We start from the raw sequence: 26,163 nt of genomic DNA on the forward strand, positions 1-26,163 counted from the left end.
TCCAGCTAGTTAAATAAAAGATATTACATCAATCTGTGAATCTTTGAGATATATGAAAGTTGAAAGAGTGGGGAGAGGAGTGGTGGGGTCTGTTGGTGCCCTCCGCCGTAGCCGCTGCCAGCTGTGCCGAGCTGCAGGGCAGCACGCGGCCTCGGGACCCCGCTCCCCGGGAGAGGCTGGTGTCTGCCTGGGGACACCTCGCTTCTGAGCAGGGTATGGCCGTGCCCGAGACCGAATCGAGCTCTTGAGACGGTGAGGGAATATTTTGCGGTAAGGTGGGTCATTATCATTTTACTTTTAAAGTATTACGTGTGATCCAGATTAATTGGATTACTGGAGTTTAACGGATAACGACTTGTGTTCTGCTCTGTGGGTGGGTGCTTATAGACCTCTGCAGCAGGCAGCTAAAACTCATTAGCTTAAATTGCTGTGGAGGAGGCTCAAAAGAGAATCTACGCTTTGATTTCATGATGGCGGCTTAAACTAAGATGATATTCTTTACAATTGGGTTTCGCACCTGTTAGTACCACAGTTCACCTGACTAATACTGTCTTATGGTATGACTACCTTTCTTCAGAACGTTTTAAATTTCTTTTGAGGGTTTCTTTAGAATTCATGACTGTAACGTTGCAATACTGGACATAGGGTAGGTACATACATCTGCCATTTTCCAAAAGGATAAGGCAATGAAGATTGGAGAGGGAGGAGAAAAAAGGAATATTTGAGTGAACTAATTAGGGCGCTCATTTTATTTCTGAGATGATTGCTTCAGCAGTGCCTTTAAACTAAATTCCAGTTAAAGGCTAATATGGGAGAAATGAGCATGTGATGTTACAGGAAGGAAATACTAAAACTGGGTAAAATTATTTGATAATTTCTCTCCAGGTGAGTGTCGGCAAGCTAGCCTGTCTTTAGAGAAGGTATTATCAACAGGCTTTTGTAGGGTTGGGGCTGGTATTCTAACGCGTGCCGTTTGCTGAGGGCCTTGCATCGGGAAGGTCCTTCTTTGGACAACGCAAACTGACTCTTGGGAAGTTGTGGCTGCTCAGAGCTTTTGAAATGGGCCGTCGGAAAGACAACGTCTTTGATTTAGCTTCCAGAGTGTGTTACTTTATATCGAATGTTATTTTTTGGTTTTGTCATGTTGGAATGAAAGACTATCCTGTGTATAATAGGTAAAGATGTTAATAATTTTTGTGACTATCAGCCTTATTGCAGCCTTTCAGTAACTGAAGGGGCCCTACAAGAAAGCCAGACGGGGACTTTTCACAAGAGCGTATAGTGATAGGATGAGGGGTGGTGGCTTCAAACTGGAAGAAGGTAGATTTAGATGAGATATCAGGCAGAAATTTTTCACTCTGAGGGTGGTGAGCCCCTGGCCCAGGTTGCCCAGAGAAGCTGTGGCTGCCCCATCCCTGGAGGGGTTCAAGGCCAGGTTGGATGGGGCTTGGAGGAGCCTGGTCTGGTGGGAGGTGTCCCTGCCCAGGGCAGGGGGGTTGGAACTGGGTGATCTTTAAGATCCTTTCCAACCCAAACCATTCTATGGTTCTGTGAAGGAGGGAGGCACCAAATTCGATTTCCTGGGTAAGTTTGCCGTACCAGTTCTTATGCAGCACAAAGCTGTGAACAAATAACCTTTGTGCTTGTAAAGAACAACAGCGTTTCAGTGCGCCGGGGAAGAAGCTTGGACAGAACCTGAGAGAGACTGACGCGCATCTGAAGCTTGCGTGGACGTACGAGCACTAGGTGCTATCCTTTTGCTGTTTCCCAGGCATTTGCTCTTGAACTGTATTGGACTGGGTCTTGTACTACACAGATCCATGCAGTTCTTCATGCGTTCTTATTCTGGAAAGTATTGAATATTTTTCAGTGGCAGCAATCAATTTAATATTAAACCTGTTATTTTTACATGTTATCATCTGCCCTGAAAAATCTACCAGGAGCTGAATTTCTGCTCCATCTATGCCTTTAATGTGAAGTATTTGACTTGATTCCTTATTCATTATTAAACAGTTTTAGAAAGGGAATTTTTAAATAGTGCTGATGGGTGGCTGTAACAGTCACTACTTTTGGATTTTCATTTTTATTCTGGTCTATGATATTTTCAGGTTAAAAATCTCATTGTTTATATATTGTTTATGTACTTTCCACTTGCATCAAGGGAAATTCACATGGGATAAAAGGAAACAATTTTTGTGATGAGTGGTGTGTAGTGCTGGAATCTACATCCTTAGAGCTTTGTTGTTTTTCTTTTTTTTACGTGAGAGACGTTGCAGCAAAAACTATGCAGATTCAACCTATCTTTGTAAAAACTGTTCTGTTCTTGGTATAAGTTGTTTACCCAGTCCAGTTCACTCACGAGATAGCTTTGGCTTCTAACTTTGACTGCACAAATTTTAATGTGAATCAGTGTGGGGATGAATGAGGGAAGGGAGGTGAAGAAGGATGGAGAAAAAGGGCAGCTGGAGTTCTTGCCTACCTAAAATGCCAACGGGGTTTGGATCTGGAGGGACAATATCTCACCAGGGCAGGAAGCACCTTCAAGGGGATGTGTCTGTCAGACTTTGGCAGATCTCGGGCACTAATGGCCAGGGCTGTTGAAGGAAGATCTAAACTTGCAAGCATCCAGAGCCAAGAACAGACGCTTGAATCTGTGGAGAGCGAACTGGGTTTGGGGGCACATGGCACCCGGTAATTAGGTCAGAGATTCCTCCTTAGGCCTTATCTGACAAGTTTAAAATTTGGGAAGGCGTATTTGGTACAAAGTGCCATCCTCCTTTGGCCTCCAGCTACTTTCCAAAAGACGTTCCTAATTTGATGGGAAACGTCACTTTCCTTCTGAGGATATTTTAGGTATCTACTTTATATGGAGTTTCATAATTGACTTCAAACAGAAGTCATTCTTATGACTAGTGATTTGAAATCAGTTACTGATGGCCAGGAGTCAGACCCAAGAGATTTCCATGAGCTGTGCTGAGATGGTTAAGTGCTGCTACATGGGCCTGTCGAGGGTTGCAGGTTACTCCAGCAGCCGTGAGTGGCAACAATCGACAGACCTCAGGCCCATCAATCAGAAGGAGCTCCTGTTTTGATTTTGGTTAAAATGCCCCTTGGCCATAAGAGCTTATGAAACAGCAGCAGTTGGCTTCTCTGGGATGGGGGCTGCTCAGAGCTGTGCAGCCACGTCACCCAGCGGCATCTGAGAGGGACCCTGAGCCCATTCTGCTGCTGAAGCCTCAGGAGCAACTGATGTCATTCCTGAAATAGTTAATGCATTTTGCAAGAAAATAATTTTTCTTACTTTGTTCTCTCTTCTCTGACCGACACTGAGGAAACCCACACAAACGCCTTATTTCTAGGCAGCTGCCACCCAGATTCAAGCATTCTGTTTATCCTCAGACTCGTAGAATTTAACCAAAGGTTGTCATACTTGATGATATTCCAGGCCTGACGTGGCACGATTCTGCACCTGGACAGAGGATTTAAATAATTTGTGTCACTGATGGATGGGGTTTACTGGGAAGGGAGGGGGGGTGGGCGGGCATTTGTTCTGGGGCTTTTGGCCCCCTTTCGATACAGCTGATGGTGGAATACATCTCTTCTCACCGCTGCATTTCACCAAGAGGTGACTTAATCTGGTGATTAAAAACTGCCATTTTACTGTATATATGGCCGGGGGGTTACAGGACGGTGCCTCCCTGCTCAGGTGATGAATTTCACAATTGAAAAGTAACGGGCCAAATCCAGGCCCAGTCAAAACCAGTCTGGTGCTGGTGGGCAGGTAATTCTGTGCTTTCCTCACAGGCTGAGTGCCCTGGGCCATGCTAAGGAGCTTCTCTGCTACTTGCTGGTTTCACTGTGTAGAGAAATGCGTGATAAGGGCTTCGTGTAAAGCGTGTTAGATAATGGCAGGCATAAGGAGGATGCTGTTTGGCCTGCCCAGCGATATCCATTTTATTATTTTTTTTTTCCCTATCTAGTGTCTGTTTATGGACCTGTTCCCCTGAATGTATCAAACCATTAAACCATTTATTTTGAGTTTCCTGAAATTATTTACCTCTAAAACCTTGCATATTTGAGCTCTATTAGTAGTTCTCCTTAATGGTGAGATATCCTCCTTTCTCCTCACTCCCATCGTTGCACTGCTCCGTTGTTCCTGTGAGCATGGGGTGAGCTGCTCCAGCGCACTAAAACAGCAGAAAGCAGCCCTGTGCCTTAGGAAAAACATCCGCCACCCCCAAGTTTTACAAAACCAGCAAGAATAAAAATGTGGTTTTAAATTAAGCTCTTCATTGAGTTATTAACTTTCAAACACTTTCACAAGTACCGAACCGCCTGATGTTTCTCTGGATGCTTTATGTCCTGTGCTCTGTCCGCACCACGGAACATGCTGGTGCGGGATTTCCCTGGCAGCTTTGGGAGTGATGGCTGATGCCAAGTATTGGCTGGGTGCCTGCGATGGCTCTGCCGCTCCGCAGTGCCCCTCGTACATCGTGGTGGTCGGGGGATCTCATCCGCGCTGGCTTCCTGCTTGTGACGTGTTTGAGTAGTTAGCAAGTAAACAATTAACGCAAAGCATCAGTTTGAGCATGCTTTGCCAAGGGACCATTCTAATTCTTTCTTTTGGTCCGCTTAGCTTCCTATTTGCATTTGGTTTGCCATGCTTTATGAGATTTCCTGTTTTCCTCATCTGGACTAAGTTCCCACTTCTTTCCAGTTCCAGCCATTCCCAGGAGAGCCTCCTTAAACTTCCTGTTGAGTCACGCGGGATTTGCGTGTAAGGTGGCTCTGTCTTTATGCTTGCATAGTGCATACACAGGTTGCCTGGGCTTCCCGTACAGCATTTTTAAGAGTCTCCAGCGTCCTTGTAGGATTCCTTCTTTTTGTTGCTTTTAGTATTTTTTTTTTTTATTTTGTTTTGACAAGTTGCCTCATTTTTATAGTTTCTTTTTTTTGAAATTGAGTGTCTATGAGCCAGATTTGCTGGCGTTGTCACAGAACAGCATATAGAATCATAGAATGGTTTGGGTTGGAAGGGACCTCAAATATCATCTAGTTCCAACCCCCTGCCCTGGGCGGGGACACCTCCCACTAGACCAGGTTGCTCCAAGCCCCATCCAACCTGGTTTTGAGATTGTATTGTGTTTCCCATTTAAAAGCAGATCTTGCATTAGTATCCTTCAAAGGATCACTCCAGTGTAACCTATTCTATAGGCTAATGCTTCCTAAAAGAGCAACTGTAATGGGCCCTGCTTCAGTTTGCTTCTGAGAAACAGGTCACTTGGAGCCCTTGTGTGCCCACTGTCACTCGGGGGAAGGGCTGGGGTCTGACACAGGTACATCCCAGTGAACTCCGTGGAGTTGACGTCTCAGTGCCTGGGCAGGCAGCCGATAGCCTCGGGCATGTTGAGCAGTCTTGATTTACTGCTGAAGCAGTTGCCGTTTTCCATCCTGTCTCAGTTGTAGTCGTGCAGGTGTTTACAAACTGCTCCCATAACTCATAAGGGAGGATGCTCACAATGGCTGGAAGAAGACGTGGTCAGTTGCTGCATCCCATATCTGTTTCCACCCTCTCTGAAATAAGACATTATTATCTGTTTTATCAGAGGGCTTCTGTTCTTTTCAGAAACTTATAACATGAATACTGGTGCTGATGGGTGCTAGGTGTTAATTTATAGCCCCCTTGTATCCAGGGAGGACCCTGAAGACTGTAGTGAGTTAACTGCTTTATTTGTATATGTGCCTGCTCTGTATGTTGTACGTGATACTCAACTTAGACTGCGGGATTTGGAGCTGACTCACGGAGCTCGTTACATGTCTGGTCCTCATTACACAAGCCGGTCCTGATGTTCCTGTGATTGTCTGATGGGCTCGTTCAGTTCGCTAAAACAGCAGAAGGCTGGCCTGGCAAAAAGTCAGCATTAAATCTGCTCACGTCGCAGTCAGGCATGGCAGACACTGCCTCAGGCAGGGCTTGGGTCACGGCTGCAAGGGGACGGAGGAGCGGGGGAGAGAAGAGAGCTGGAGGATCTGATGTTCCTTTTCAGAGGCTGTGAGGTGAAACTTTAGTTCCTCTGTATCCTGAAATAATATCCTACAACAAGGCAACTCTGATTAGCAAACTGAATTCTGTTTTATATTCCGTATACGCGTTACCTAAATTGATTAGATTTAGCATATCTTGAAGCTAAGTGCGGGCCCCTGCGTATCAACTGGCAGTGTCGCGAGCACACACTTCATCCACTCTGTGATTCAACTGAAGAGCGAACACTGCCAAAAAAACCCTGGTTTCTTACTATCAAATCTCAAAGCAAGGTCTTTGTACTTGGCAGTTTTATAAAAAAAGGTGGTACACAAGGAGCTGAAGGAGCCTTTTCCTCCATCAGTTCACCGACCCAAGTGAAAACTAGTCCTGGAAAAAACAGTTGAGGAGTTGGGGAACAGATCTGACTTGCCACGTTACTGTGTAATCATTGACCTGGTGCAAGGGAAGGAGAGGAGGGAATTTCTGGCTGGCGTAGGGAGGGAGGACAGGAGCATCCCTTTTGGCAGCAACCCACGATTACATTAAATAATGAAATTACATCCTGAGTTGATTCTGAGTGGCCCTATATCCATTGCTGGTTGTAACCATGTTAATTTGAGTTGCCTCTCCTGTGTTGGCCACCTGCCTGAGAAGGGGCATAAAATTCGGCTGACGCACACAAGGGTGTTTGCTGCGTGGAAGTTAATTCGTGGACTGGAAATGATGGAGGTGACAGCAGTACAGCAGTTGGGATGGTTGTGAAGTAATGACACTGATGCTTGAGAAGAGATTGTCCTTCAGACGATGCAGGATGGGCAATAAGCCAAACTGAAAGAGCTTGTTCTGGGAAGCTCCAAGAAGCAGTGCTACATGGGTAAGGGAAAAATGCATTTCATTAATGAGGAAGAAGGGGAAAAGACATATAATGAAAATCTAATTTTAGCAATTTACTTTTCATGCAATGTATATGCGTTCCTAAAATTTACGTCAGTCCTGTGAGTGCCCCTTTTGCAAGTGGTTTGCAGTTAGAGCAGATTAAAATAGTGAAACTGCATCCTGAGAGTTAAATCTGTCTTGTGTACACCTGTATTTTTATATTCAATACCCATAATTATTTTATACTAAACAGAATGTATTTGCTGTGATAAAACATAAAAGGTCTCTCTTGTGTCTGCCGGATAATTTGGAATTGGAGATGTTGAAATGTGTAAGCAGCTTTTGACTGCAAGTGTACTATTTTATGATGACCAAAATCCTTTTATTCAAGTTTGAGCGAAGTAAGAATGAAAGTTTGGTTTTACTCTGTGAAGACATTAGCAGAAGCGGTTTAGATGTATATACATATACAGCACAATGGAAGGGTGTTAGTTACCTGGATGAGCTGGTTCCAGAAGCAGCTGTGGTGTCTTAGGTGGGGTGGAGCAGAATATATTCTTTCTTCCCGAGGATTTGCACACTCTGTGGTGATTTGCTGTACCCACATTAAGCGAGGTTTGTCCACTGCAGACGCCAGGGGATGTGACCAGAACTTCTTGGTGCAATCCCTTCACTGTTGCATATGTTATTGCGTCAGGTTTAGATTGTACAACTTATATATATGAGTGAACGCAAAAAATTTAAGGTAGTTTTGTTTTTAAAGTGAATGTGAGACTATCAACTTTTCCTGTGCATTTGATCTGGCTATTTTTCTTCTGTCCTAATAGCGCTTCACGCAAATGAGTTAAAAAAGATCATCGTGATTGCATTGCAAAATATGAAAAGTGAAGTCTGACTAAATGTTTGTTTAGCTATACCATAACTTAAACGGTGGTTCCTCCCACACAGCAAGAAGGCTCAGTTGGGTGTAAAGGCTATATTTAATGTTTGGTAGCCAGTGAAAACACAACTTTTTCAATAAGATAAATAAAATGCAAAATCAGCATTAAATTTCAGCAAATTGAAATGTGCTCTTTGATGATAAAAATCATTGTTAAAATCTCATTTAAACAGATTTCCAATCCATCTTGTTTTTGAATGCTTCATTTTGCTCAATGGGACATTCGATTAGTTTTTTTTTTTTTCACTTAAAATGTAAAAACACACAGTCAATTAGTCGGAAGCAGAGTTGACACAAAGCAGAATCAAGCTTGAAAATAAAACTGCAAAGGGAACCGAAGGATCTGGTGGGAAGCAGCCAGGTTTAATCATAAGCTGCTTAAGAGTAAGCTGCTGCCGAAGAGACCGATGTGGCCGCTTGCCTTGTGTCATATCGGAGGACGTGTGTGTGGAGCAATCGAGTTCAGCCACACGTACTCCTCGGTGGGGGCGAGAGCTTGAGGGTGTTGCCGCAGGACGGGCGGCACGGGGAGGAGCTGCGGTGAATGCAGGGATGGTGGTCAGCGCTGATGAAGAGCTGCGAGTGTTTCCCTTGGGGCAAATGTCCAGCTGAAGCCTTCGGGGGCCCTCGCCCACACCTGGGTGGGACCTCCTGAACTATGGGGGTTGTGGAAGTAGGTGGCTCAGTAGAGGGGAGAGCATCTTTGACGAGATCCGTTGGAACACGTGCTTCACCATAAAACTGATAAAAGTGTCTCTGTGGTTTAGTTTGAGCTGTGTGAGCTGCTTACGCTGGGTAATGCAGGTATTGCTTTAGCGTGGTGCCACTGGGCAAGAAAGGGACATGGAAAAATCACGTGAATAACATAATTGATAATAATAGCCATTGCTTATGTCATTTGCAGTGGGGAGAACAGCTTATTAAGGGAAATGCTGCAAAGCTATTTGAAAGAGATACCATGACCAGAAAAGGCTCTTTCGGAGACAGTAATTTGCATCATTTTTATAGGAGAAATTTCTCATTCCGGTTTATAACCTGGATATCCTCACTCTAAAACTTCTTGGACGGTACTATACATGGGAGCTCAGCATGGTTCAGTGTTTTCATGGGCACTGGTCCGGGTAACCTAAAACAATTTGAAGACTTTTATATTTTTCTTGCATTCTTGCTTAATCAGCCCTATAGTTGATGCCTGTTAATTCGAATGGTGACAAAGGATAACGTCCTGCTAGCTGAGCTCAGTTACGCACACGGCAGTGTGACACTTCTTCCAAGTAGAATTGGACTCTCTCTCCCGAATTAATGGAAAACTGGGCACAGACCTTTTCCTTTAAACCATTGTTAAATGTAGGTCTCGTTTAAACTCCTTAGGAAGTATATTTAGCAGCTGGCATTTGTGTCCTGGGTCTAGCCCAGATCTGAAGGAGGTAAAAGCATGCCGTGGTAGGAAGCTGCTGTCACTCGTGTGCAGTAGCTGGCACTGTGCTGGTTAAGCAGAACGTCATTTCTCCGTAGGCTCGCAGTTTGTCTTGGAGGCAGAGCGCCATGTGGTGCGTTCCCAAAAATGTATGAGCTGGAACACAAAGCGAGTAACCTTAGGAAAATATGTTGAAAGTGATTTTGGACCCTTTGCCTGTTTTGCTGGAAGTTCACCATGCCAGCCAGTGTTTCAGGATAGAAAACGGAGTAGCCTACGCAGGTAGTTGGGAAGCACACTGCTGTTGAGAGGCTTACACAGGACTGAGGAGCAACACAACAGGAATGCCCAAGGGCCTCAAAGGCCATAGAGGAATCTTATTTTACTTGCGCCTGTATGACCAGATTGAGGAGCCTCGTCAGGCAGCTTACCTTTCAGTGAGTATGAGAGAGAGAAGCGAAGGAGGCACAGGAAGCAGGAATCCCCTTATGCAGGAAGGAAAAAGCTGTAGCAAAAAGCCACGCAACACACAAGGGCAAATAAGCGCCTGAGCTGCAAACCTGAGGACCGCGGGTAGTTTACTCTGGTTCTTGCACTGGCTGCAGAATTCTGGGTTTGTTCCCATCTTCCTTTGCACGCCCTGGAGCAGCATTTCTTCTTTCCATCTCGCAAGAAACGGGTAGCTGTGTCAGAGAGCGGATCTTGGAAACCTAACCCAGATTGTCACGACTAAGTGTGGTCAGTCCCTAGAGAGGAGGCTTCTGGCCCAGCTGGCTCCTGCTGGGCTGTCAAACAAGGGAACACGCATTTAGGTACGTTTAATGCCATGGTTTGTAGCATAGCTTGATAACTGTGTTGTGTAGTTTTGCCTCAGTGGGGTTAACGTACAAAGCAGGGGTATAACGGCCTAGAGAGTTAACAAATTCGAAGCTGTAGTCCAGTTGATGTATGAGTCAAGATGAACGAACAAGAATTTTCAGCCTCTGAATACAAGATTTTGTTGCACTGAGTTCCTAAACGGCACGCAGAGATTGCACCTCCATAATAAAGCAGAATATTCAAGGAGGTGCCCAGAGAGTTGGATTCCAGATCCAGCTCCTGTAGCCCTGTGGGGAGCGGTACTGCTAGAATTTCGGTGGCTGGAAACCGGAGCTGAAGTGCCCACAGGCGGTGCAGTTTGCACTGCTGGCTCTGCGGTGCAGGTCTGTTATGCTTTTGACTTACTGAACTTACTTTAACGCAACTTCTATTTTTTGTGTGTGGAAAGGATGTAAATTGAGAGCACTCTTCCCTTGGAGTAAACGTGCGAGCACATATTTCAGATCTTATTTATAGGTAGGTGGTTTCTTTCTTAGGCTCACCTGCCTTGGTTTTTTGCAGCCTTCCGTGTCCTACCCCGATTTCTAGTCTCTGTGCTAATGATTTAGCAAACGTCTTTCATCGATTCTTGTTTTACTGGTTTTCAAAGCGCGCAGAGTCTATTCCAGCCTTCAGGAAGCCTTTGGAAAGGGATGGATGGTTTAAATTGGGGTATTTGAGTGTATTTATAGTCATATATAAATGGAGGCAAGAGGAATACTTGCAAAGCAGGCAGTACTGGGACACTTATAGAAAAACGTATGATTTATACATGGATCATTCCAGGCAAACCTTTTGCTTTGCCCGTAGCCCATTTTCTACAGAGCTCTTTTGTGGGCTATGAATATTTATGCTGCTTTGTTGTGGTATTTTAAACTTGCTTTCAGCTTATGAAATGACATGTTTGTTTCTTTAAATAACAGGAGGAGTGGAGGGAGAGAACTGATTGTTCCCTGGGCAGACATGCCTGCAGATCCTTTACAAGGAGCCTCTCACATGGTTGGAGCAGAGGGATAGCCCAGGTCACCAATACCTTACCCTTCCCTTTGCCTCTGCATTTGGAGATGTGCTTTACCAGGTCTCTCTGCTACAAAGCGTTCTCTTTTGCGAAATTTTTGTGGCCTTTTTTTTGACAAATGCGTCCCTTTGCCATGTTTTAAACCAAAAGCCAGTAGCTGTTGGCATAGCACGGTGCTCAGGTGAAGTTGTGGTGAAGGATCACGCAGAGCGAGGCAGAGCTCATGCTGTAATAGCATGTTCCCCCAGGTCTGGTTTAGGGCAATTGCATTCGGAGTGCTAAAACCTCGGGAGGAGAATGTGTGCACCTGACTTCAGAATATCCCGGGAACAGATTCAAATGAAGTCCTGAGGCTGTCACAGCCGTTTTCCGGAGAGTTCACAAGATTGGGAAGAGCTGGTTCAGCAATCTAAAAAAAGCTGCTTGCAAGCAGTGATGGGGACCCCCTGTACCTTTTCCTTCAAAAAACCTTCAAAAAGCTTTGAGTTTCTAGGAAAACAGAATGAGCTTGGATTTGCTGGATGCGCAGAGTGGAATCAAAAGGTTTAGAAAAGAAATCCACCATCTGGCCGTTTGTGGCTGTGCAGGTTTAATCATTCTGTCTGATTTTGCTCTCCGTTCATCAATGTCCAGCGGCCTCCTGGCTCACCTCGGCATTTGGTCGCCCCTGGCCGCTTTGGAGGTCCTGCTCTTGCTCCTGGAATGAGTCTGCTCCGAGCCCAAGAGTCTCCCAGGCTGACTCTGCTGCAGACTCATTGCAGAGCATCTCCCTTACTCTTCCCTACAGAAGTTTTCCCAGCTATGTGAGCTCAGTTGGCGTTAAGAAAGGTGGTTTCTTCTCTCTCAAAGAAGTTTCACCTGATTCTGAGCTCAGCATCCAAACCACAGCCTTTCTTCTTGCTGCCCAGCTTGCTTTAACAAAGGAGCAACACGCAGTGCAGGTGTAACACAGCAGTTTGTTGCCTTAGCCCCTGAAACCCCCGTCCCCTCAAATGGTATTTGGAGCAACACTGGACCTGGAAGATAAGCATCAGATTAATTTCAGAGTGACGTTGTTTATTGTGTGCACCGTAGTTGCATCTGGAGACCAAGTATGTAATCGAGGTTGACGAGATAAAAGCATTTGATAATCCTTTCTTTGAACACCTACTTAGTTTTTTTATTATTCTCATATAACAAATGATTAACAAAGTAGTGCATGGGATTTACAAATTGCGTCTGTCTCCCTCGCTCTAGACTTTACGCGCTTCGTGGGCTGGCATGCTTGTATCTGCAGCAAATGGTGTCCCCTGGCAGGTTTATGCAGGCTGCATCCCAGGGCTCTCTGGGAGTTGTTGCTCTTTGCATAGCTCGGGGGAAACTAGGAGAAATACCTGCAGAGCTTTAGCAAAAGTATCTTTGAGCAATCTAACGCAGAGCAGTTGGTGCTCTGAGTTGTTCTCTGGTCAGTCAAAGCTTGGTAGAGAGCGATTATTAGATGCCCTGCATCCCTGTAGACTCTGGTTTAGGTAAAAACGCTAGGTGTGAGCCTAAGACCCACGAACCACAAAGCAAGGGTAACTTACCACTCCCTTGTACATGAAACCCACCGAGAAAGGAGCCCGGGGTGCGCACAGTTTTTTAATCCCTTTGGGTCGAGTGGACAACTTCTTGGTCTCTTGGGTGACCCTAAGAATAAGCATCACCTTCCTGCCTGCTATCAGGTCCAGTCAGTGTCTTTTCAAAGAAGCGTAAGAGGGGAATAAGCTCTCCAGGTGGTTGTTGGTGGTTGTTGTAGTACTGTGTCACCTGCTGTAGATAAGCTTTGTGAGGCTTGTTCGAAACCCCTTTGGTGCCTGTAATCTTGTGGGATGCTGGAGAGAACCTGGTAGATGTTGAGCTCTTAATCAGTCCCAGCGTATACAGAAGTTGTAATTCCTTAGCAGAAAATATTTTTTTGGTCTCCATAATGCCTTATCAGAATTACAGTAGCTAGCTCTTCCTCTGAGGCTTACAGCCTGTTGTATAGTGACTCTTACTGCTCTTCTGAATAAAAATTCATCGTGGGGTAAGGGGGATGTTACCTCTAAATTAACTGGTTCCTTGGAACTCTCACAACTGATGTGTTTTACAGCAAAAAAAGATTTGAAAAGGAAGAATAATTTCAAGTTTCCCAAAGTAAAGGAGCTAAAAGAGAGGGGAAGCTGCTGTGGTTGATTTTCAGAGGGAAAAGGCGTTATGATTTATTTTGTGCCAGACTGGCATCAGCCACACCAGTGTTAGTCCTGGCACAGAGCGAGGTGACAAGAATGCACACCTTTGCACAGTGTTTGGGGCGAGGGGAAGCCCTCCTTCCAGGGGCAGCGCGTGCGTGCGTGGAATTAAGGTGGCTGGAGAAGCACAGTTGCAGTACTCTTTTTCCACTTTTTTTCTTCCATGGTTAGCAGCAGAGTATTATCTTGGACAATTTGATTTGTGACAGTATTTGACAGTCTCTTTCTAGCACACTCAGCTAACACCCAGGAAGCCCACCACATGCCTGTTCCTGTCCCTACTTATGTCCACAACTACTTTTATTTCATCTACAGTAATATGTATAGCGTTCCTGGACAACCGAATAACCTGCATTACCAGGCATGATCATCTATTGCCGGAGCCCTCTTCGTATTGCTGCAGCTGCCTGCGCTAGAAATTCTCTTGTCTAGAAACACAGTAGAGCCTCTAGAATAAAAACTAAATCCCTGGTAAACTCTGCCATATTTTTCCTCCGTCCTCGTTGTTGTATTTACACTAGAAGATTTCTTCCCTGGCTGTGTGGCAGTGGTGATTTCCCATAGACATATGGCAACCTCACGTACTGCTGTGTACACTTTTTTCTTTCCTTTGATGACTGTGCATCACCCGATAGAGAATGATTGTTTGGGCTGCACAATTAACAGTGTTACTCTGCACGTGTTCAACTGGACCAGTACTATCTGGGGCCCATTTTCATATCCTGCCTCATAAGACGAGGGCTGCCGTGGGTTCTGGGCTGTCTTATGTTGTGCCAACACAGTACTTGGATCTCCACACCTCCGTCTCCCCTGTGCAAATGCAGCGTTGGCTGCGTGTCTTGTGCGTCATGGGCACAGCCCTGTGGTTGGTGGCTGGGTGCTGTGGTTAAGGTGTGTCAGGCATGGCAGCGAGGTGTTGACATTCCCGCGTATCGAACGCAGTTTTTCACTCTGCTGATCCTGTCATTTCCAGTACATTTCCCTGCAGACTGTGGCTGAAATACCAGCAATGCATGGAAGGGGATCCAGGCTCTGAGCAGAAAGGCCTGAGCTTTCAGGGACAGCTTTTCAACGGGCCAGGCAATGCGCAGGGTAAGGAGTAACACAGCTGAGACGCTCGGTGCCAGCGTGGCTGTTTGCTTTCTGCAGTTACAGGTGCTTTGTGTTGCACCGAGAACCAGCTTCTTTTAGACTTTCAGGCTTTGGTTTGAGCATATACAAGTCTAATGAAAGATCTTAAAGCTCTCTTTGGCTAGCATCTCTTGTAATACTGTTTCTAACAATATGCCTTTGTTTCAGAATCGCCCCTTTGCTGCTTTGAGGGTTAATTGGCTCCACTTAGAGCACCATGGACGAGCTGCAGGATGTTCAGTTGACAGAGATCAAACCTCTCCTGAATGACAAGGTAATGCTAGCTGCTCCTTTGCTCCCACAGGTGTACTCTGGCTGACTTTGGCTGGCAAGCAGCCCTGATTGTCAGGATCTTGTCACAGCTTGAGGTACCTTAAGTATTGAAAAACAGTAAATGCTTCCCCGCTCTGACAATCCACCACCCTATACTCTTCCGAAGTCTCAGGGAAAGACGGCCCACCACAGTTCAGGTAAGTTTAGAGTCATGACAGCCAAACAGTATGTCGTGCCTATACTGAGAATTTACAAAGGTGATACCGTTCCTGACCTGGAGGAGCTGTAGAACCTCTAATAAGTTCATGCTTGTTAGAGAAACCTTGGATTGTATATTGTATCCCATTTTCTTTTTTTTTTTTTTTTTTTACTTTTTTGTTTAGAATCTTTTGTCTTAAATTATTTTTTCGTGTTTTGACCCCCAAAACAACCCCGTCTCCCTGAATTTAGTAATGGAGAGCCATTTCTTTTTAATATCTGTAGAGCCTAGCCAGAGCAGTCCAGATTCATGCAATACCAAAAGTTTGGAAAATCATTTTATAGCGGCAGCTTTTTAAGGCTTTCACTCTGTCTTCTTTGGGCTTTGGAAGAAAGCCATATGGGCTTTAGGAGAGCCCTAGCCTCACTGGGTTCTGCCACATACTATTGCTGCAAGTGTGTAAGTCATTGTGGGCCGTGCCAACAAGATCTAGAATCTTACATCTGCAAATTGTGATGATGAGCAATGTGTTGTGGTTACTTTCCATACCTAACAACCAAGGTTGGTGGTATGCGAAGCAGTTCCCAGTGCTTTGCTGTTTAATGGCTGACGTCAAACATTAGCTTGTGCTGCCGAAGGGATATGGTACCTCGACCGCTTGCTGTGTGCTTGCAGAAGACGGCACTGTCTAGTGCAGACTCCTGCCCAAAATGGGTAAAATCTTGGAAATTCTGCTCCGCTAAGCATTCTGTGCTGCTTAGTTTTTTCTTATTTTTGCAGTGTGCTAGCATATCTGTTTAGTATCTGTAAAATCTAAAAATTCAGCTGAAATCTGCAGTCTGGCTGCCTATTCTTACAGCCTAATGATGACTATTAGGCTTCCACCGTAGCTTAAACATAGCTTTTTCAAGTGTTTCCAGGGAGAGTGAGCCTTGAAAGAACAGAATCAGTGCAGACCTGCAGAAGGGCCTTGAAAACAGTTTATGATTTCAAAATGAGAGATCAACGTTTACAGAAGACAAGCTTCCTAATGCAGTGCCCCAGCTCTTGCTCATGGTTCTCCTAGGATTTTCCATGTTTGAGTTGGAGGTGTCGTGGTTTAACCCTAGCCAGCAACTAGGACCACGCAGACTCTTGCTCACTCCCCGTTCCTCCCCCAAGAAAGGTAGGGAGACGTGGGAGAAAAGGAGGAGAAAGGGGAAAAAAACCTCGTGGATTTACATAAAGACAGTTTAATAGAACAGTAAAGGAAAATAACAATGATAATAATAATAAAGGTAAAAGAATATACAAGACACAAGTCACTCTCACTGCCTGGTGAATTGGTTGTGCAGAGATCGAGGATTCCTCCCCGCCCCCCCAGCCAACCCCCATTTCTGTACCAAGCATGACATCTGTGGTACAGAATATTCCATTGGCCATTCTGTTGTTCTGTCTATGCTCCTTCCCAGCTGAAAAAAGTCCTTGACTAGTATGAACATCACTTAGCAACAATGAAAACAATATGCCTCATTGACATTCCTTCCACAACAATCCTGAAAACACAGCAACCACTAGAAAGAAAATCAACTCTATCTCAGCTGAAACCAGGACGAGAGGGGAGATTTCCCATGCTCCAGTGAGCTGACCTAAGTAGGAGGTATTGAAGCCTGCCAAACAAAGTGGTTTTCACTTTATAAGTTTTTAGTCTCTCAGTCAAGTATTGCCTGATCAGTCCCATCAGGTCCCCGCCGTCGTGTCATCTGCACGGCCACTAGAGATAGCTAGTAGCTGGGACAGTTCTGTTTACCTAAACAGCCCGGTGGTGGTAACTAGCATACAGAAGGGCACATACAAAGTCACATTTGGCTTCCTTGACTCACTTTGGAAGTTACAGGAAGTATATACTGTCTCAGTAGAAAAAAACAAAACAACGCGTAGAGTGGCTCCAGAACCATGCTCAGCACTGCGTGGGAAGAGAAGTGCTGTCGCTCTCCTTTTTACACACTGCTTTAACAAAGGAAATGCCTCAGGGAGCTACCATCTTTGAGATCCGGCCCTTATTAATGCCTTCAAGCTTGAAATAATACACATGTGCTTTTTAGACATAGTTTATGGAGCGTATGGGTGTGGTGCCGTAACACGCTGTTCTGTGCAGGGTATCAGGGTCCAAAAAGTATTGACCTGGCAGTTCACTAAGATTTTTACTGACCAACCCACTTTAGAGGTAGGAGTTTGAGCCAGCATGGATTAATGGCCAGAAATAACACAATAAATCTCTTAAGGTGATGAGTGAGTGCTCACGAACTCTTCAGATTCCCAGGCTGCTCTCCAGAGAAGGGCGGCTCTGGTCTCTTAGTACTCAAACTCTAAAACCAGTGGAAGTGCCTGGGAGGAAATGGAAACGGGTCATATCTCGTTCGCTTACCTGAACGCTGGGCACCACCGACTCCAGACTTTGTTTCCTCTCAAATATGAGTCAGCAGAAAATTACAAGCCTGACTTTTAAAGAATACAAACGCTCTTATGTTTGTGTGTAACTTAAGCCTAATAGCAAGTGTAGGGAAGTAAAATACATTAGATTATATATGTTCAGCTCATTCAGGCTCACTAAAATGCAGTGACTTTATACTTTTTGCAGTGACTTTTCTTTGGGAAAGAAAATCAACTTCAAATGTTCCTGTTTAGTTGAAAGAGAAAACGAGAGTAGTGCCTGTAACCTGATCAGAAAACTGATCCCGATGACACTTTATTATTCTGGCTGGTCCACATTCTGGCACTTTTGACTCCTAGTAATATATCCTCAGTGAAAAATTACTGAAATGCAGCAGCTTAATTCAGGAGCTTGAATGGACGGCCCTTAGGCTGGATTGGGTCATTCCAGCGAGCTCTTTGCCTTTGAGGTGCAGCCATCACATCTTCAGAGGACTGAAAAACATGCCTTAATCTTAGACTTTCTCAAGTTAAGATAATTAACAGATTAATGGTTTAAAGATTTTGGTGTGTTAAAATCAAGTCTCCAGGAGCCAGGGCCTGTAGCCCCCACGCTGCTTGTCCGTGGTGGTGTACCCTGACAGCAAGCAGCGCAGTTGCAAACCTTCATTCTTTGCTTTGTGTGGTTTCCTCCCGGCTCCCTGCTGGGGAGTCTTGCTTTTCTCGGTGCAAAGTCAGATCAGCCTTTTCTTTACTTAGCACGCACCATCCAAGTCCAGTGCTGGGTACATAAGTTTCTCATTTCTTTTTTTTTTTTTTTTTTTTACAGTCCTTAATCACTGTGGCACTGGTTGACTGAATTGACCTTCTTTACAACCTGGTAGATGAGAAGGCTCTACTGTCTGTATTTAACAGAGCAGGGAAAGAGGCACAGCCAGAGTTGGCAGAAGTCTCAACTAACTTCAGGATCTCAAACTGAAATAAGGGGAGTCTGCTTCCCCCCCCCCGCCCATCCTGAGGATTTGGTGCTTTGTGCCATGTCACATTCAATACTTAACACCAGGGGCATTCTTAAAACAAATTTGCAGATGTCTCAACTTTAACATGCCAGACTGAAGAGCATAGGTAGCCACCTGTGTTCTTGCTAATGTGGCAACGCTTTGGGCGGAGGAAAATGGCCATTTGTTTACACACGGAGAGGAGTTAGGGTGCTCAACCAGAAGAAATATTTGAGGTGTTTCTGTTGTGCATACGTGGTCCTAGTTGTAATTTTAGCACTAAGGCGCTAAGCCTAAAACGCATAAGCTAGAGTCCTGCGTTAAATGATTCGCTCAGCCTGTTGCAGCGTTTGACAGCACTCAGTAGAGTCACCTACTCCGTGGCCAGAGCCAGAGTCTCACCAAGCTTGTCATATGGACAAGTTGCTGCAGACCTTCAAATCTGCAGTACGCCAGATGTGTGCTGTACTCACTGCATTCGCCTGTGTGAGCGGTCTCACCCCCTGGGAAAAGTCAGTTGTGAATTGCTGAGCCCAGTTCCCAAGTGCTCTGTTTCAGTAGCTTACAGGTCACCGCGATTGCTGTGGAACAAGATCCCCCCCCCCCCAGCAGTTACTGCAGAGTACCCACCTGCATAGCTTGGACCCTTGTGCTCATTACTGTGAGATTTTAGCAGTAATCCTTTCAAGAGTTTTGCGTTCAAATAGATAATGGGGACCAGGATGAGACCTTCAAAGATGGATGAGACATTCAAATAGATAATGGGGACCCAGAAGGACTTTGGTCAGGGTCCTTCCTATGTGCCTGTGTCCCTGCTCGAATGTTCTCAACTCTCCGCTATGACCGCAGGTACTCTCCTTAGTTGGCAGCCTTGGGACAGCCCCCGGCAAACTTGCTGTGTAGTAACAGGCAGGACTTGCATGGAGTTTTCTTGTACGGGTCTCACGTCTCGCTGCTGTCCTGACCGCAGTCAGGCTAGGCTGTGCTGGAGCAGAGGTCTTCGAGGGGAATTTCGGTGATGTTGTTGGGGATGTTCTGGGGTACTGTGCTGAATTCTTTTTTTTTTTTTTTTTAATTCTTTTTTTTTTTTCCCCTGGTTTTTGTTAACAGAATGCAGCTCGCAACTTCCAGGACTTCGACTGTCAGGTAAGAAATGTGCAGGAGAAAAGGATCTGTGTGCAGACTCCCCATGACCCATCAGTAATGCTGAGAGAGACAGATGAAAAAGCCCTGTATCTTAGCTTTAACTCCTGTTAAGGTTTAATCAATAAGAATTGAATATGTCCAGTTGGCAGAAATTACCCTTCACCTTTTCATGCAGAGCACATTGTTCTGAGCTCTGAGGTGCAAACCGGAACTGCTCTGCTGAGGCTCCCAGGATGGCTGGTCTCCTGAAAAGCCGTTTCTTTGAGACGTGCAATATGCTGAAGAGCTGCAGCTCTGTCACATCCCGTCTGGTTCGCTGGCTAGGAAAGGAGGAGCCTGCGTGCTCTGTCTGTTTGTGTTGAGAGGAGAAGAAAGTCACCGGGCTGCCCCAGATAGAGCACCCCTGCTTTGCCGGGCCCTGGTCATGACGAAGCTGTGGTCATTTTCTGGGAGGTTGCTCACCTGACAGAGTAGTGCGGAGATGAGCCTGATCGCTCTGGTTGCTATAGGAATAATCCTTTTAGAGGAGTGGTTGCACCACAAGCATCCAAGACAGAAGATGCCTTCTTTGTTAGGCGGAGCACAGCACTGAGATTAGGTGGTGCGTTTGGTAGAGCACAGGCTCGTTTACCGTGCCAGATTACCTTGCTGACTTCCCACTCAGCATGCTGATATGCAGCCAGCGGCTTTTCTTTCTGTTCAGCTGCAGGAGGCTGCTGTACCCGTAGAGTTCTGCATCGCACAGGACACAGGCTCTCGCTGCTGTATTACACCAGTGGTGCGGCTAGGAGGTAGAGCTGTCAACATCACGTGATAGCTTTTATTAAAAGTCTGTTGATGTAGATGATTCCAGAAAACCTTCTGCAAGGCTGTGCAGAACAGGAGTATAATAAATAGAGTCTGAAGAAGGGAGTTTATATTTTTTCTAGCAGACACTGAAAGTACCCCCCATCTGGGCAGGCACGCGTCACTGTACCGCTTTAGCTTGATTCATTGTGAGTTTGAATGTTTCTTAAAGCTTGTAAGTATAAAAATTACTAATCTTAGCACATTGAAACTTTAGTGTCTAGTCTTAGAAGTGGCCACATGTTATGCAATGGCCTTTCTGTTTTAATAAAGATAGTTAATGTGTTTAAACGCTTTCCTATACTGTCTTGTCTCCATCTGTCTTTCTGCATCTTCTCCATCTCTGCCAGAGGTCCAGTGTGCTCCCATGTTGGACGGGGAATGGGTAAAAATAGGTGCAATGCCTTTGAGTAAGAGCATTAGGGAGCACAGGCACTGCCTATCGAGGCCTGTCTGCCGTGATTGGAGAGAAGATAAATACGGTGCCCGAGTGTCTTGAGTGCATTAGCCTTCACTGCGGATTCTCTAATGGCCCAACAGAGACCTAGGTTTGCCTGTGCCCTGCCTGCCTGTGATCAGATATGGTCTTCAGAGCTGGAACAGAGTAGGAAGGTAGGAAGGAGTCCGCGCAACAGAGATGTGCATCTCTGCTGCCTTTTCACGCTACCCTTCCCTCTACAAGTAAAGCCTCTTTGCACCCTTCTTTAAATAGCTCAAACCTGAAGCTGTGCGAGCCCTAGAGAAACACGGTGCTGCAACCGCTGGCTCCAGTGTGCTCAGCACGTCCCAGCGCTAGTGGCTCGACTGCCTGGCCGCCCGGGGGCTGAGCTGCAGGAAGAGCTGCCGAGCGGCTCCACAGCCAGGGAGAGGGGCTTTGGGGAGCGCTGGGCCGGGGAAGGACATCCTTGTCGCTGCTCTGTGCTTTGATTTAGATCAGCAGTGAGCTGGTGGCCATGGCAACAGTTGGGCAGGAGACAAGATGTTCCTTCCAGGAGCCCTCTTGGTAATTCATTTAGAATGTTTATTTTTTTTAGCAAGAAGTTAACACAGTGTCTCTTGTGACTATAAATGCTGTCCCAGCCTTACCTTCCTCCAGCATCTCTCCCTACAAGGTGTGGTTTCAGGGCACACCTGCCTTGGCTTTCTGTCCTACCTGGGAAGTACCTCCAGGGGCTGGATTAAGTCTCTGCTTGAAATCTGTCAGAGGGGATAGGCGGTGCGTTGGGTCCTCGGATTTTCTGCCTCCGTTGCTAATAGCAGGAGCAGTACTTAAACATGGAGGCTGAGCTCTTCTGTTGTCCTGTGAAAAATTACTGCTGCTTTTTAACCTGCTGAAGCACATTCAGCTGCCGCATTCCGGCCTCTGCGAAATTGGTGTTTCTTTACTTACCAGTGTTTGAGAAGGGGGAATTCAAAGTGAAGAGGTTTGCTGGGGCCTTTAGAGGAAGGGAGATCCTGTTGTGTAAAGGGAGATGTAGAAGTGCTTAGGCTGAGTCGGGGGTTTAATTTGTCCAGAATTTTACAGGGAGGAATAGCCTTCAGGAGGATCTCAATTTTACAAGAATAGGCATACACTGGGCACAAATTCCTGAAGGCTGGTAACTGGAAGATGGTTTCCAGTTACAGTGCAGTGAAGTTCTCAATCAGCAGTAACACCTGCAAGGGGTCTGGCGGGTTTTAAAATTGATGGGGTTTGTGGGATGGATTGTGTTATCTTATACAGTGTAGTGTTTGCAGTATGAGAGCACGGCGTCAGTGATGCAAGACCTGTATTTTAGACCTCGTTATTTTTATCGTAGTCAAAAAAAGCTGTTTTAAATGGAGATAAAGCTGTGGCTTTGCACGGAGCTGACCACATCCTGGGCTGTGCTTGCAAGGCGTCAGTCAGCAGGGCGAGGGAAGGGGGTGCCCCCTCTCAGCACTGGTGGCCACCCCGTTGACAGTGCAGGTCCGGTTTGAGCTCCCCGCTACAAGACATTGACATAGTGGAGTGAGTCCTGTGTTATTTCAGCCTGTATATTCTGTGCCCTCAGCCACGAGGTGATTTGCTCTAAGTCCATCCCAGCTCCTTCCAGACGGAGCAGTAACACGGCCTGCCACCGCATTTGTTCATCCTCCAGTGCCTGTAGACCTCTTTTTGTCTGGAAGCTGGAATTTCAGACTGTTTTCTGTACTTGAGCCACGCTTATGGCTGGGAGAAGTGTTTAGTTTAATCCCAGCTCAGGAGCGTGCCGTTAGCGCTGTCACCGACTCGGAGTTGCGCAGTGCCAGGTGCGCCTGTTGGCCGTGCTGTTTTCTATAAAGCGTGCGTTACTTTTCAAGGTGACGTGGGTATTTAAGGCTTGTAAGATCTGTCCTTCCTTTAGGGAAAATGGGTGATGCCGTTGTGAATTTCTGTTAATTTCCTTGAGGGTTTGTTTTTAGTGTTGAATAAGCTGCCAGGATCCGATCTGGGCAAAGTCAATAGAGCAGGCAGCCTCTTGAGTCTGAAATGTGTCGCTCTGGTTTAATGTGGTATGAAGAAGCTTTTAGCTTTCCTGATACAGCTGACTTTCAGACACAGGTGCCCTGGTTTTCTTAAACTGTTCATCTCCAAGCAATTGCAATTAACCCTGACAAATAACAGATTGCTCGGGCATCAGTTGAAACAACCCCCGCATAATCTGATAACCATTTGCGATGGAGATAAAGGAGGGCAAGCATGGTGGCTTAGGGGTTTTATCAATATGAATCCAGGTTATTCTCAGAAATAAAATGTATTAACCTAAATCTGAGACCTACATTTTACTTGAAAGCTATATGGACCCTAATGAAATCCAGGTTTGACTTCTAATGTTGGTGGGCAGATGGTAGATTAAACGGTCCGGGTTGCTGATGGACAGATGGTGTGGTGACCTACACAGTTCATAGAGCTGTGCTTGTGCTTTTATTATTATCTGCAGACCCTCTTCAGCTGCTTGGAGAAGTGGGTGTTCAGTGTTAGCCTAAATCTCTCCCCTTTTTCCAGGTGGTTTGCTTTCAATACCGATGAGGGAATATGCTTGATGTATTTGTAAAACTGTCCAAATAAACCTGCAGTATGTTTCGGTCTGACATAAGCTAGCACCTGATCTGGTCTGTAGCTGTACGTCCGCCCTGCTGCCTCCCACCCCCGCGTTTTGCTCTCCAGCACAAGCCACGCAGAAGAGGCCCTGGGAGGTGGAGAGGGGTCTGGGATTTGGCAGAGTCTTTGTAGAAGGCTCACAAGGTACAGAAGGGGCGGGAATAAGTAAACAGATTTCAGCTGGAGCAGAAAAGGCATGCGTAAACCCATGGAGGAAAGAAATTAAAGTTTCCCTGTACGACAGCTTGCTATGCATTGCTGGAATGAACTGAAAATGTAGAATGAATTGAAAATTTTTTGCTGCTGTTTTCTACTGGAAGTGTAGCTTTTCAACAAGCCCATGTTTTTTACTCATTCAATTTTGGAGAAGTTCTTCTGCAAGTACATTTGTTTGAGGCTTTTTATCTGCATTTTTTAAAAGTCTGCTTATCCTTGCCCAATTTCTTTGCTTTATTTTTGCTTGCTGCGCAGTAGGAGATGGTATTCTGCTATCGAGAGATTATTGATTATTATCATGTGCATTTGCTGATGTCATGGATGGCGAATGGAAACTGTGTTCATTTTTTAATGAAATCATTAAAGCCAGCTTGTGATTGCTGCAGAGTGGCATTGAATACAAGATGTTTTAAAGCATCTTCTGTTTATTGTAATGAAAAAACATGAAACGTTAGCACTTTGAGGAAGGGTTTGCTTTCTCTGTGAGTAATGGGAGCCGTTCTCACCAGCACTGAAATGTTTTGTCGAGGATATTGGGGACCATTCTTCTTCTGATTTGTACAAAGAGTTCTTCTGTTCTCTTGTTGGAAGTGCTAGAGTGAAATTAATTACAACACAGAAGATGTTTTGATCTAGAAAGCAAGTTTTTTTAATGCCTACTGAATTAGGAGCTGCCCCTAATCTTATTAAAACTAGTGTCACCACTGAAGTACTGGTTTTCACTTCTGCTGACATCACAGCAACAAATACTGTAAAGCTAAAAATGATTAAAATGGAATTTTATTTTGGATATTTTTTTTTCATGGTTCTTATTTCTTGGGAAGCTTGTCCTCTGATTCCTCTCATCACTGGCTTTCCATCCAAAAACGCTGTTTTCTATAAAACTGCCGTGTTGAGTTCTGGAAAGCTTTTGCTAGCTGGACTTGGACTGAAGCATGATTTCTATTTCTAATGTATGAGCACAATCCTTCCATGGGCTTTACTTAAACGTTACTTTTGCTTTCTGTATGCTTGTGACAACAGTGTGGTAAAGAGGCTGATTATGCAGATGTGGTATTTGAAGTTCCTGTGCTTTTTTTGTTCTTGTCAGTGAGTTCTTACAGCAAAGCAAATGTGTGCACTTTAGGTTGAGAAAGGGATTTGCCTCCTTCCTGCCTTCAGAAAAATGAATGATGCCTTTCCACGAGCAGTGACTGATTTCTTTCCATCCGCTATGCAACACCCATGAATGGTATTTCAGAGCAGCTAATGAGTAATTGCAATACTAGTTATAACTTAGTGCAGCTAGACTCAGTTCTAGTTCCCAAGGACACGGAAGTTTCGGAGACACAGAACATGGCCCTGCTTTCTCTTCTCCAGGAGATTTTGTGATGTTCATGGCCTTCAGAAATGTAGTTTGGCACATCATGTCAGGAGGTGGACTGTCCTTGGCTGGAAACATGGCCCCAGCCTATCTTCCCGGTTGCCTCTAGGGGTTAAGATGATCTGAGGTCTAGCAGTCACACAAAATACTCTTAGACCTGCCTGCGTATTAGCACATTCAGATCTTCCTTGTGTAGGATTCGGGCTTTCAAAGGCCATGTGCCTGCAGGTTGTGGCGCCTTGAGCCCGCTGTTCAGGGGATGGAAGAGCGCTAAGAGGCATCAACCTGTTCTATTTGCAGCCCACGGGGAACTCTGCAGCCTGGCTCTCTACTGACTCAAAATCGTGGTGTAAAGTGCTGGGAGAGACAACCTGCTGCCAGACTTGTGCAGATGAGAGCTGATCTGCAAGGGGTTTAATTCACCCTGAACTACTATAGATCTGGGCAGGTCCAGTTCCCTGCAGTAGCTGGGGAAGGGGGAATTTACCCTCAGAGCAGGAGTAAGAAGCACCACATATTCCAAAGTCTGTGCTGGGTCCCTTGCTCCTGGCATTGGATACTTCACTGCAGTCAAGAAAATTGTGGCTTTAACTGCTTCTTGTAACACACAGGCAAGGAAGGAGATGGAGAAGCACATCTTGCTCCATCTCCAGCACGTAGGTGTTGTCATTAATTGCTTATCGGTCTCAATGTTGTGTGGTGGTGGGAGTCTGTGATCTCTGATTTGGGAGCGCAAACCCAACCTGTCCTCTCTACGCCTGTTGTGGGTCGCTTGACTTCAGCTCATTTGGCTGCAGAGCCGGTACCTGTTCTCCAGCAGAATCTGAGTTTTGGAGGTGGATTGCCATTTCTCCCTGTATTAGGAAGGGTTACAGATACACGCTAGGTCTGTCCTTCAGCATCGTGTGCCTTTGGACTAGGAGCATGCCAAGGCTTGTTTGTGTATAACCCAGCAGGTCGGGGATAGCCCAGCAGCACCTTTGGCTCCTGACACTTTTGTATTTGTGTGACCGGCTTGCACACCTCGTTCTTCTGCTGCTCTTGATTCTCCCCCGGCATTTCTCTAATTTAAGACTTAATCCAATTACAC

The 26,163-nt window shown here is 45.6% G+C and overlaps 1 protein-coding gene across 4 annotated transcripts in view; it reads left to right on the forward strand.

Annotated features, from left to right (window-relative positions):
- NDRG3 (NDRG family member 3) overlaps window positions 1-26,163 on the forward strand; it is a 64,088-nt gene that overhangs the window by 14,804 nt on the left and 23,121 nt on the right. For 2 of the 4 annotated variants that reach the window (XM_054217996.1, XM_054217998.1), the window contains exons 2-3: window positions 14,686-14,791; window positions 19,510-19,545. In XM_054217996.1, the coding sequence (XP_054073971.1) occupies window positions 14,735-14,791; window positions 19,510-19,545 (93 nt within the window). In that variant the 5' untranslated portion in view covers window positions 14,686-14,734. The remainder of the gene's footprint in view (window positions 1-14,685; window positions 14,792-19,509; window positions 19,546-26,163) is intronic. The other 2 variants (XM_054217997.1, XM_054217999.1) reach the window with 1 other exon arrangement.

This window comes from Rissa tridactyla, chromosome 12 (assembly GCF_028500815.1).
Source record: "Rissa tridactyla isolate bRisTri1 chromosome 12, bRisTri1.patW.cur.20221130, whole genome shotgun sequence".
Taxonomy (NCBI): Eukaryota; Metazoa; Chordata; class Aves; order Charadriiformes; family Laridae; genus Rissa; species Rissa tridactyla.